This window comes from Malus domestica, chromosome 16 (assembly GCF_042453785.1).
Source record: "Malus domestica chromosome 16, GDT2T_hap1".
Lineage (NCBI taxonomy): Eukaryota > Viridiplantae > Streptophyta > Magnoliopsida > Rosales > Rosaceae > Malus > Malus domestica.
The window spans coordinates 88,042-100,532 of NC_091676.1; the positions used below are offsets into that span (position 1 = coordinate 88,042).

The 12,491-nt window shown below is 36.9% G+C and overlaps 1 protein-coding gene and 1 long non-coding RNA gene across 3 annotated transcripts; one reads left to right on the forward strand and one right to left on the reverse strand.

Annotated features, from left to right (window-relative positions):
• Window positions 1-639: 639 nt before the first annotated feature.
• Window positions 640-4,500, reverse strand: LOC103403379 (uncharacterized). Of its 2 annotated transcripts, XR_524153.4 has the most exons (7): window positions 3,525-4,111; window positions 3,267-3,365; window positions 2,783-2,960; window positions 2,279-2,376; window positions 1,800-2,185; window positions 1,464-1,525; window positions 640-1,303 (listed from the first exon to the last, which is right to left on the reverse strand). XR_524153.4 is itself a non-coding variant. In XM_008342191.4 (6 exons), exons 1-6 carry the CDS (start codon window positions 4,002-4,004, stop codon window positions 1,189-1,191), a joined length of 1,032 nt encoding a protein of 343 aa, XP_008340413.1. In that variant the 5' UTR covers window positions 4,005-4,500; the 3' UTR covers window positions 640-1,188. The 2 variants fall into 2 exon arrangements, 1 of the variants encoding a protein (XP_008340413.1); XM_008342191.4 differs by lacking the exon at window positions 1,800-2,185 and having other exon boundaries at window positions 3,525-4,500.
• Window positions 4,501-9,244: 4,744 nt separating this feature from the next.
• LOC139193182 (uncharacterized) lies at window positions 9,245-11,590 on the forward strand. The gene is made up of 4 exons (XR_011577588.1): window positions 9,245-9,494; window positions 9,671-9,808; window positions 10,428-10,485; window positions 11,306-11,590. It is a non-coding gene; the product is annotated as an uncharacterized lncRNA (long non-coding RNA).
• Window positions 11,591-12,491: the final 901 nt, after the last annotated feature.

A 12,491-nucleotide genomic window follows, 5' to 3' on the forward strand; every position in this document is an offset into this window, starting at 1 on the left:
ATTATAAGAAAATTATCCATAAACCTTGTGGCTTAATAATATAACTTTATTAATTTTGTCTTTTTTAATTGAAATTTATTATTTTTTGGATATTTTGATTTTATTTGAAGAAAAACCTTAATTTTACAATTTATGATTATAAAAAGAGTTAAAAAGAAATGGTTAGTAACTCCCTCCACGTGGTGTTGTTTTTGTTTCGACTCTTTTACTAATTTTCTCTTATTTAATAAAATTGTTCATTTTAATAGTTGTAAAAAGGGAGTAAGATTTTTTGGTATTATGAATGTTTCATTAAATTTGTCTTCTCTCTTTATATACAAAGAGCTTATAGATATAAACCATACACGTACAATATGAAAATCCATATTATACAAACCAATAAAAAGGCCTAAAGTGGAAATTTGAGTAAACAACGATCCCCCTTTCACTTGTCAGGAAACTATGAGCCCTTAATCACCAAATTTACAACTGCACGGCAAAGTACAAAATTAAAAAATTACCAATATTTGAATGTAGCTAGCATGGACTCATTAGGAGTTACTGAGTCTGAGTTAGCCTAGTAACGTAGGTGGGTAAGAATAAGAAGAATATCAATAGGCTAGTCCTTGATTCGAAACTTGAAATGTCAAAAAAAAAAAAGAATAGAAGGTGAAAGTTCATTTAACCCAAATGACCTTCAAACTTGTTTGATACATTGCTGGTAAGAGTTGTATCCACCATCGAAGCTTTAACGTTCGGCGTCACTGGTATTGCATGGCATTTTCTTTGTCTTTCACAGATGGACTCCCATCAGCCATTATGGACGGTAGAGATTACGGTAGACTCGACGAAGTTGGACTGCAGGTCGATGATGCGGTCTCAGTCTCAAAATTATAATGTGAAAAAAAGGCAACAACTGACCTGGTCATGGAACAACAAAACAGACGGTGTGCCCAAGCAACTTGTACATCGCCACCTTATATTACTCCGTCCCCACATATATAAGTAATTTCCAAGTACATAAATCCAATAGTATCACATTTAAAAGTGAAGTTCAAACATAACTCTGTGACAAAATTTGGATTTTGAATTCCACATGATCATGAAACCAAAGAGATTTACGTTTATAAGGCGCGCCTTGAGGCTCCGTCCTCCTCCTTCACAACTTTTCTTTTCCGTGCCAAACGACGTGGATACGGTGCATGTGAATCAAGGAGAGCCGTGACCAGAATCATCTGAATCTGAACCATCAACCATCTTTTCTAACGAATCTATATCCCCTGCTTCAGAAAGTGTATGTATCCGTAACTTATCCGCATCTTCACTGGGAACAAGAGAAAATAAAAAGAGAAAAAAACATTAGTTATTAGCGCTGAAAACAGCAATCGTAAAGTTTTGTTCGGATCACAATGGAATGGACATTTCTTTTTCCCTCATTCTTTTACAAGAATTCAAAGAGCTGAAGATTAGGGATAGAGGCCTACTCAGTAACGCCAAATATTTCTTTGACAATTAAGGAGCTATCCCTCGAACAGAACTCTGGAAGCTGCAAAAATTTCCCATGAAGGTTATTGACATACTAAACTCTAAAAACCCTAATTTTCCATGAAAATAATTAACATACCAAACTAAGGGTACATAATTTACAAAATAACCAAGATGTAACAAACAAAATCATCATAAAATGCCTCAATAACAATGGAGCTTTTTTTGTGATTATCCGCAGATTTCTCAGAAAACTTTTCTGCTCTTGTATAAATTTGAGTTCTACCGATGCAGCCAATTTAATCTATAAATTTCCAGGCCAAACACTAACTCACATCATGCTTCAGCAAAAGTTCAGAATCTTGAGGCTATGGTACCAAAATGACCCATTTCTGTGCCCACAATTCATATTCAATCACTAGAGCAGTGTCACATGTTTCAGCCATCCTCATGCTTCTCACAAAACATGTTTGACCACTCCAAGGAGCATTTGAGGGCAGAAAATTTTTCCAGACAGCCCTCTCATCACAGTATACCAGTCACGCAACCAGAATTTCTCCAATGTGCAAAAATTGGTAAGGCCGTATTTGGGAACTTAAACAAAATAAGTGCAATATTTTTCTCTTATCACGAGGTAGGTTTCCACGATGTCTGACTGGACATAACCATAACTGGAAGATTACCACAATATAACCATCATGTGACCATACGAGTAAGATTTCTAGAGACAAAAAAAGAAAAAAGAAAAGGTGAGAAAAACTGAAATATACAAAGAGTATGTCAAGCTCATAATTTTGAGTGTTCAATCCCTTACCTCTGACAGATAGAAAACCTTTCCAAAAAGGGATTGAACAGCTAATTTTCTCTTGAAACCTCTTTCAGTGTAGCCTGAAACATCCATTACAACTGGGCCTGGAAGTTGAAAACACGTTGTCAGCAACTGATAGCAAAGTCTTGGAAGGAATTTCTCCAACTTTTTATGGTATGATTTTGTTAAAAGGTTAAACAGTCAATTAGTTGAATGTATTTTGGAAATCCATGGATGAAAAAAAACCAGTACGACACTAACAAGATGGACAACAACAAATAAAGAAGATAAAATGGCAAAGAGATAACGTCATCAATAGAGTAGTATTGGTAGAAAAAGCGCTATTGGAGCGCACTAGGAGCATCCATCTTTGGTAACTCATAGGTAGGAGGGAGTGGTTTACTTTCCCAACATGTCCTCATCAGATTATATATTTTCCCATGGAAAAGGCGATATTATGTAATTAGACCATACAAGTTATGAGAGCAGTTCTTCGATGAGTCAGCTTACCCTTGTCTCGTACAATTCTTCTTGAAATTTCATTCAGAATTTCAGCAACTTGAGAATCATCGAACATTGAAGCTTTTCTGAGCTGAATTAAGTTGGAAACCACGTCTGGGTTGAATGGTTTTTCATTCAAAGTATACCGAATGTACTTTCGCAAAATTTCCTCCATGCTAAAACCAGTCTAGAAATTATTAAGCAGTTGTTATCAAACTCAAAGTGGCAAAGTGTAACACAAATGAAAATTAATAGAAGGACGCAGTACTCATTCATTGGATAAACAATTTATCAATGTAAGAAGAGATATACAGCTGAACTTGAAAGTGCTTCCCCAGAAAAACCATCAATCGAATTGAATGAATAAATAATTTTGAAGAATAAGACAACAAACGCAATTGCTTGGTTCAGCAGTTGACAAAAGTGTAATCATGATATGGCAAATTATGACACTGCATCTGAATTGCATATGTAATAGTAGAAGATATGTCACCTTCTGCACAAGCTGGTGCAAGGCATCGGGTTTGACTTCATCTGCACCCCTCTGAAACAATTCGTCTATTGATTTGCATAGCATAGCATTTTTATTCACCTGTTTGTTTGTCATCATTAGACAATGAATCAATTAAGACGAAAGCAATTAGAAAATACCAAATTAACCACCATTAATTTACTTCCTAAACCCTAAACCCCAATAACCAGTGGACAGGAAAATAATAAGAAGATGAAGAAGACGAAGAAGACAATTGACCAGTTTCTTGCGTTTATGTCGAGGGGAAGAAAACTTTTTGATGGTCTTGACAAGGGCAATGACGAAAGTGAGACCGGCATAGGTGAGAGGGAGAGCCAGAATCCAAGGGAGAGAGCTGGTGCCCACTCTGGGTCCAGGAATCGCCTGTGTGACGGAGCCCGTGAACTCTACCACGTCCAAGGCCTTCTCCTGAATCCACGGTAAATCCTCTTCCACCTCTTCCACTACTTCCTCTTCTTCCGCTGCTGCTTTACTGGTTTTGATTCCAACGGAATTTGAATTCGAATGCGAATTACCCTTCGCCGCAGCCGATACAACGCCGGAAAAGGGTCTGCTTGCTTTGAGTGTCGGACTGAGAGGTCTGAAACGACGACTATTATAAGAAGGAAATACCAATAGGGGACTGTTGGCGGCGAGGCCGCGGGGAAGCAGTTTCAGTTCGAGTTGGGAAGAAAAGCAAGTCGCAGAAGCAAAAGCCATGAGCAAGTCCCTTCACTTCGCTTGCCGCTCGGAGCCAGGCCCGCAACCTTATTCTTTCGAAAATTGCAACTCTGGCCGTGGTGGGTGTGGTTAAAGTGATTTTTCAATTTTTTTCCGTTTAACAAAGTGATGTTATAAATAGGTAAAATATAGAGAGAAAACCACATGAGCGAAACAGTTGCAAAATATTATACCAACATAAACTGTTGTAGAAAGAGTAATGTATATTATTGCTATTAATTGTTTTTCTCTTCCAAGTCTAATTTGATCAAATGTAGTGCTCTATTTATAGAGCAACCTCATAGGAAACAAACAAATGACATTATTAAACTTGTGAAAGAGTTACTATATACATGTGGGCAAACATACCCACTATTTTACAACAACAGATTTTTTTTTGCCCTAATATGATAAACGGTATGGTAAGGTAATCGGAAAATAACTTCAGTGGTAAAAAAGTTCGGATTTAAAATTCGTTAGCAAATTTAATCCAAATATGATTTTTCTATTAAATATCCCTTAAATACAAAGATAAAAATGTACATTAACGTGTACATTCTCCTTCCTCGCTCCTTCCTCGTCTCTCTACTCTCTACTCTCTCTGGAAACAAAGTACAACTGAGTGGCTATCCGCTGTTGCTGCCTCGCCCACGCGTGTTATTCTTCTATGAAAGAAAAATGCTATACACGTAAACGGTTTAGAAAATATGTTTGCACAAACTGATACATATCCTATGGTGCAATCATTGGGGTCGGCCCATGCATGCAGTTCACCTGGTGTGATGATATGAATTTGGTGTGTACGTGGATAGTAAGAAATGTGATGAGTTAATATTATATTATATATTTTATCTTATTCTTAGTATAATTTGGTAATTATTTTGGTAGAATTTTGATATTTTGTTTTATATTTTCAATATAAGACATTGGACTTTTCCTGGAGCAAAACATGATCAGACGGACGAATTTTGAAGTGATTCAAATTGGAGGACGTTTGTGCGTCTCTTGGCTTGTTCGTGTCAAAATTTGGGATTTTTCTACCGAGCGGTTATTTTCTGACGATTAAATAAAAAAACAGTGCGCGTTGTTGGAAAGTGACATTTTTGGGCTTAAATTGCGTTTTTGGAGCCCAATATGACCTCATATGGGTTCGTGGCCTTCTGGATAAGTGTTCAGAATAGTTCAAGCTTTAAATCCAGTTATTTTGGGCCAGTTTTAGAGCTGATTTGGGTCCACAACGTGGTTGTGCAGATTTCTAGATGAATTTACCAAGTCAATTTAGGATTATATTTCCTATTTTATTTCAATTTATTGAACTTCCTAGTCTTATTCTAAGACCTTTTACTAGGAGGGTTTTATTTAGAGTAGTATAAATAAGCCTTTTGGCAGACTTAGGGTCTCTCTTCTACATACACAAGATTTGAGAATAATATTTTAGCTAAAACTTAGAGATTTCAAGACTTATATTTTTAGGTGTTTTCATTCTTTTTCTAGTTTAATACAAGACTTATATTTTAATTGTGAATATGCGTAACTAATCTTTTTTGCTAGGGTGAGGTCATAATCCTTAGCAAGAATATGTAGTCTCTTTTTAATTTATTTATGAATTTATGCATGCAAGTTTTGGATTGTTAATCATTGTGCTTTAAACTATATATTTGTCTTAGTGATTCGCAACCATTAAGATATTTAGAAAAGTAATTTGATGCAATTTTGGAGGAAAGCTGCCCCTAAAATTGACTAAGGCTTCTTGTGGTTAACATGTATAACTACTTAGGATAGACGACACATCTTAGGAGTTATATGGTTTTTCAAAAGGTTTTCACAAACTTAACGAGTCTTACATGTTCACATTCGACATGGACGTCACAGACGGGTTGCATGTTAGATATACGTTCTATGTTAGGGGTTCCAACTTCCAAGTAGGGCATACTTTAGGAAAACCTAACCTTCAAAATATGCATGTGTAATTCATAAGGAATTAGAATAACTACGTAGGATTGTTAAGGTGACGGTGGAATCCTAGTGTTTTTCCAAATTTGTTTCTCAAAATCTTTTCTCTTTGATTTGTTTCCTTTTTAATTGGTTATTAGTTGCTTTCCCTAAATTACTTTTATTAAAACTAGTATATGGGCACACAAAAAGTGTGTGAGAAAAATTTTTGTTTTTGTTTTTGAAATAGAAGAAAAGAGTGCTAGAGAATGTGGGAGTGATAAGTTTTTATTTTTTATTTTTTATTTATAATTAGAGATATGTTAAGATTACAGGTAGGTGAGGCTTTGAAAAAAAAAACAGCAAAATTTGGTTGTGTGAAATTACATTTATGCTCCATATTTCTTATTCATGTTATGTTTTAATTAGAGGGTTAAACTTGTAATTTTATAGGATTTTAGTTGACAATTAGTGTTTTATTAATTAGTAGATATTCGTTTTTATTACTTTTAAATTCAAAATCAACCCTTTCCAATCTTTACTCTCAAATAATTAACTAGGATTATGGTTTTTTCATAAATTGTTTTAAATAATTCATGCGGAAAACGACCTTATTTGAGCCGCTTATACTACAATTACCTTGTTCTCTTGTAAGTATTTTGTGTGATTTTAACCTATTTGCATAGATTCCTAAAATCCTATCAAATTGCATTATCCATTTCCCCTCCGTGATTTCTTTTTAATTAAAAGATGAAATTTTGAAGTGGACAAGTATTCCACTCTGATAGAAGAGAAAATATCTCATTTCTCCTCCATAATTCTAGCTTTGGTTAGATTGTTAGGTTAGTCGAAAGCACACACATACACATGCACGTGCAGGTGTGCACTCGGATCCAGTGGTTATGGTTGTGAGATCTAGTGAAAATGCATATAGTGTGTTGGATGCAGCATCAGATATAAGTAAAAATGTGTGTGCATGTGTGTGCCTTGTTATTGTTTCCTTTCGTTTAACCTTACATGCACTTGATGATATCAATTTTGTCTATTAGTGGCTCTTCTGCAGGGTTATTAAGGAGAGATTTTTCAGTGTGACCGTCACACAATGAGGTACATAACATGTCAATATATAAATTGTGGAATATGTGTGTTAAAAGGTTAATAACTTAAAAAGTAAAATTTTCCACTACTTATATAAAAACACATGGATCCATGTTCTGTCACAATAAAAAATTTATCGTTATTAAGGCTTCAAAAAACACTGAACTAGTCCATTGGAAACCTTCAGCTTACACAAGGAGAAATTGTCCCTGATGTTGATGGTACAGTTCCCACTCAACCGGTGCTGCAACATATAGGCATGTCTCTGTGGCCTGTTAAGTGATTGTATTCGGGAAGGTGGATCTTGCATTAGTAAATTCAGTTTTTGCCAAAACTTTAGAGCTAATAATTCAATTTGGAGAATGGTTTACTAATTATATGATAAGAGAAGAACCTTCTGGAATGGTCTACTAATTATATGATAAGACAAGAACCTTCTGGAAAATATTATTGGTGGGAGGATTTTCTACGAGTGATTTTGCTATAGACAAGGATTGTCTACCCTCCTTGTTCCCGTGCCCTCTCATGTCTTCCTGTTTGTGTGGTCACGGTTAAACCACGTCAACATTTTATATTACTATTCATTTTTGTCTTATTATCTCTATTAAAAAACAATATAAAATGTTAACGTTTCTTAACCGTGACCACACAAAACACGAGGACACGGGAACAAGGGGGCAAACAATTCTTGTCCTTTTGCTACAACCCCTCATGGCCAAGGCCAGCTTTAATTTTTTTTTCATCTTTATCTTTCTATGTCTTTATCTTTATCTTTCTGCTTTCCCCAATTTTAAACTTGTAAATATTTTAAGCAGATGCTTTATTCTAGGGGTGCAACTTTGGTTTGGTCAACCCGAACCCGCTCATGTCCAACCCGACTTTAAATCCGAATAAGCGAGTTTTTTTTAGTTATAATCCGTCCAAACCCAACCTAATTTCAACCCATTTATTGATTGGGTTGAGTTTGATTGATCATTTGCCCGTTCGAAACGAACCTGATTCAACCCGACTTTCTAATATATATATTTTTTAATAAATTACCCCTCTAAACCCTAAAGCTATATATTAAGTTGTTAGTTTCCAATTTCATTATGCGGCTATACAACTCAGTCTCTCTGTCCTAGGTCTCAAGGCTACAAGTCTTCATCTCTCTGAAAGCCCAAGAAAATTTGCAGCTGAAGTATGTTAAGTGGTGTTATGCCAAATTTTATGAAAGTAAAAAGGTCACTGATATAATTGTTAAGGTTCAAGATTTGAAGCTTTATCAATTTTATTTATTAGAGCACATACAAGCATTGGATACCGGTTTATCTCAAAGTCCAAATGTCTCAAGAGTGAATGAAGTGGAAGAACTCATTGAGGAAGAAAACTCGGGTTGGGACATTCATATTGTATTTTAATTCAAACTTTGCATGGTTGAAACATTCATATTTAGTTTAACTTTATAACGGATACAATTTGCGGGATTGAAATTTAATTTTGAAAAAGTTGGGCAACCCAAACCCGCCCATGTCCAACCTGAATCCAATTCAACCCGAACTTGATTAATACCCAACCTGAACCCGAGCCCAAATTGTAAAAATTGGGTTAGGGTTGGTTGACCTTCAAACCCGCCCGAGTTGCACCCCTACTTTATGCTATTTTCCTGCAAACTTCTCTAAACAGGAAAAGGATCCTCGCCAGATCTTTTCCTGAGGATCGTAAGAATCTTATGATCGTAACCGTTTATCGTACATCGTGCAGTAAAAAATCATTTCAAAATTTAAAATTTAAAATTAAATATAAATAGTACCTAACGAAAACTAATCGTATGATGTACAATGAACGGTCACGATTGCTAGATTCCTAGGATTTACAGGAAAATGATCCCTGTGACAGCCCGTCCCTAATTTTAAGAATTTTTAAAGTTTTAATAAAGGATTTTACAAAAATGCCATTCGAGACACACACATCATTCGAGGTTAATCGTTGTGTCGTGCCATCTAAGATTTGTTTTCTTGACATATCCTCGTAGTACTCGTCGTTACGGACGCGTAGGCGCAGACGGTTCGTTATTTGGAGTTATAACGAAAAAGATTTTAAAGTTTGAAGTTGGACATTTTATGAATTTTATTATTAAAATTTGGATGGCCCAGATTAAAGGATTTTGAAATGGATGGCTGGGATGAGAAAAATGAAAGTTTTGTGTGGGTGTGTGCGTGGGAAGAACCAGAAAACAGAAAAGAAGAATAGAGATTGGGCAAAAACTGCCCAATCGGAGAAGAAGGAGAGAGAGCGAATCAGAGGCAGAGAGAGGAAGAAACTGACCAATCGGAACAGGGAAAGGAGGAAAGGAGAGAGGGTGAGAAGCGGAGGAAAAGAGGAAATGGGTTGGGGAGAACCCGTGGGTCGTTTCGACCCGGCGGTGCCCACGCCCAAATTCGATGGATTTCGTCCAAATTTCCGACGAATTGAGTCAAGGTACCACTCCTAATCATCATCTAGGCCTTCCCTCTTTACGTTTCACCCCAAGAATCATTGAATTTCGTTGTGATTTCGCGAAGAACACCCCTACGGGTGCCGCGACCCTTTTGTTTAAATTCTCCAAATTTTGAAATGTTTTCTTTCAATTACTAACACCTTTAGCATTCCTTTAGGACCTAGAACAAAGCCCAAGAGGTAATTGAGGCGTTGGAACAAGTTTGAAGGTCGAATTGGAAACACCCAAATTCTAGGGTTCTTCACGGTTTTGGTGAAATTGAAGCACTTCCAGGCCAAATTGGCCTTGGCCTCAGGTATGAAAGTTGTTCTAATCATTGAGATCTTCAAATCTGCAAATTTTGGTAATTTTTGGAAATAGTTAAATTTTCCGGCGAGCCGGGGGCGGCCAACCGCCACCCGCGGCGGCCCGCGAGGCGGCGCGTGGCCAATGGCTCGCCAATGTCATTATTAGCATGTGATTAAGGTTCTAGGTTCAGTTTTGTTAATTGATGGACATAAATTGAATAATTGAACTAGGTTGGTTACGATTCGTGGTTAGGTGAAAATGTGAATTGACGATCCGACCGTTGGATCGTCACCAAACTTTGATACGTTGTAATACGTAATATTTGAGGATTATAGGAACTTACGGATTGGGAATCCGATTTACGGATCTTCCGGAATTGGAGTTGTAAGTTCATAAAAATAGAATGTTAACCGTCACTTAGTTTTGGAAATTGACGGAGATCCGACCGTTGGATGGTAATGAAATTTTAGGATGTTGTCCTAGAGGTATATTGTGGACTTCTGGAAGTTTTGGATTTGAAATCTGAATTGCAGATCATCCGGATCGAACTACGTAGTGAAGTGTCTTATATAAGTTATGTATTCTATCGGCAGAATTTCTGAGGTTGGATTTGATTGTTGTTCTAGGCGCTAATCGTCATGACGCCTTGATGTACGGTGCTAGGGAGTTGTGGGCGAACTCCAGGTGAGTGGGCAGTTTTGTTTTCGTATTACCTATATACTATTGATTTTTCCCAGAAAATGAATTTATATGAAAATATGCTTTAAAAATGCCATGCATAGAATTATTTGAAAATGTGAATTGTTATATGAATTACGTGATTGAGATATGATGCATACATGTTGCATGGTGCTGTGGAGGCACAGGTAAGTCAGGTGAGTTCATTATTCATTTAATTGAATTGATTGATATCGATATAATTTGAGCTCATAACCTGCACCCTAGGTGTTAGTGCTTATATTATTCACCACACCGCACGCTCGCCTTGGATCCAAGTAGGTGGATGTCGTACAGACCATGTGAGGGTTCCGACATGCTAGTCGTACAGATCACTAGGCGTGATTCCGACTAGTGGGTGACCTTAGTTATGCGCGCTGATGATATGATGAGAGAAGCACTAGAGCGTATTTTTACACCTTTCATCGTATAGACTACCTTACGTAGTTCCGAGTGATGTGCAGAGTAGGGCCGTATAGGTCACTGTGGTGACTCCGGCTTAGTGAGATATTAAGCTGTTGAATTAATCGTATAGGACCAACTGCAGGGTCTCCGATTGATTCCTTATTTCACCTGATTTATATTTTGATTTATGGCATGTCATGTTTTTCTTGAAAAGCGTTAAAGATTTGAGATTTGAATTTTGAGATTATATATGGTTTTATATATACTATTTTCTGGGAAAGTATACAGGTTTTACGGTGAGGGGTTATAAATGTTTTAAATGAAAAGTCTTCGAAAAACTTTGTTTTACTGACCCACTCAATTTTGTTTTGCGCCCCTCCAGGTTCAAGTTAGCAGAGCTTTGGTGGCCACGAGGAATCCAACGGTGTTCTGACAGAATTCACAAAAGTATGACTCACCCTCGGGTGTCTCATCTTAGTAATTGTAATTTTTCTTAAAGCTTCCGAACTGTGTAAATGGTTACGTCACTCTCACGTGATGGCCAGCACGCCCTCCTTCGGGATGGGGTGTGTCAATCCCTCTGAACAGGCATCACTAATTCAGATCATGATCTCAATTGTAGAAGGCTTCGTTTTGTTATATATCAAAATTAAATTGCCTTATAAAACTGGAAGGTGTGACTCATCCAATCTTTGTTTATCTAGGACGGTTGACACTGACCAATTCTACACTGTACTTTGAATAATTGGGAGTTGGTTTGTATGAAAAAGCTGTCAAGTACTATCTGGCAACCGATATGAAGCAGACCATTGGGTGCTCGGCTTTTCGACAAAGCCATTATGTACAAGTCAACATCTGTGTATGTGATACACCTCATGTAGCCTATATGGAACTTGTTTTACTCTACGGTCGCGAGCTGACTCAATTTTTTTATTTGATTCTTTTATAAATTATTTCCAGAGATAAATAAAGATTGGATATTTGGAGTTTCCTGAGTTTAAAGGCAATTCTCGCCGGGACTATTGGTTGGATATTTGTCTTGAGATCTTGCGTGCACAGAATTTCATTCGGAAAAATAATCTTAAAGAAACTAAGAAATCAATACTACTGGCAAGAGCTATTCTTGGCATCATCCGATATCGTGCAGTTAGAGACGCCTCCCACTTCTTTTCATCCCGTTATAAAACCTTACTTGCTTTTTAACCTTGCTGAAAGTCTTCCAGGGGGGGACTTGATTTTGAAAACTTTGTCGAGTCGCTTGTTTCTTTTGAAATCCAGTGCTGCCCTACGTGATGTTTCTGGGAGTCCGCATGCAAAACGGCAGCCAAAAATTTCTCCAGTTTCACTTATAGCACTTACTCAACTTGGATTTTTATTACAAAAAGATGTAGATCTTGATGGAAAAGCAATAATAGTGGGAGATGTTTGTGTTGGTGAGATTAATCCCTTGTTCAATGGCAGTGAAGCAGTCAGTACTGGACACAGGGAGGGCTGAAGCTGCACGGGCAACAGTGGAACAAGTGAAGGTGGATGGAATTGATACAAATGTTGCAATAATGAAGGTTAAT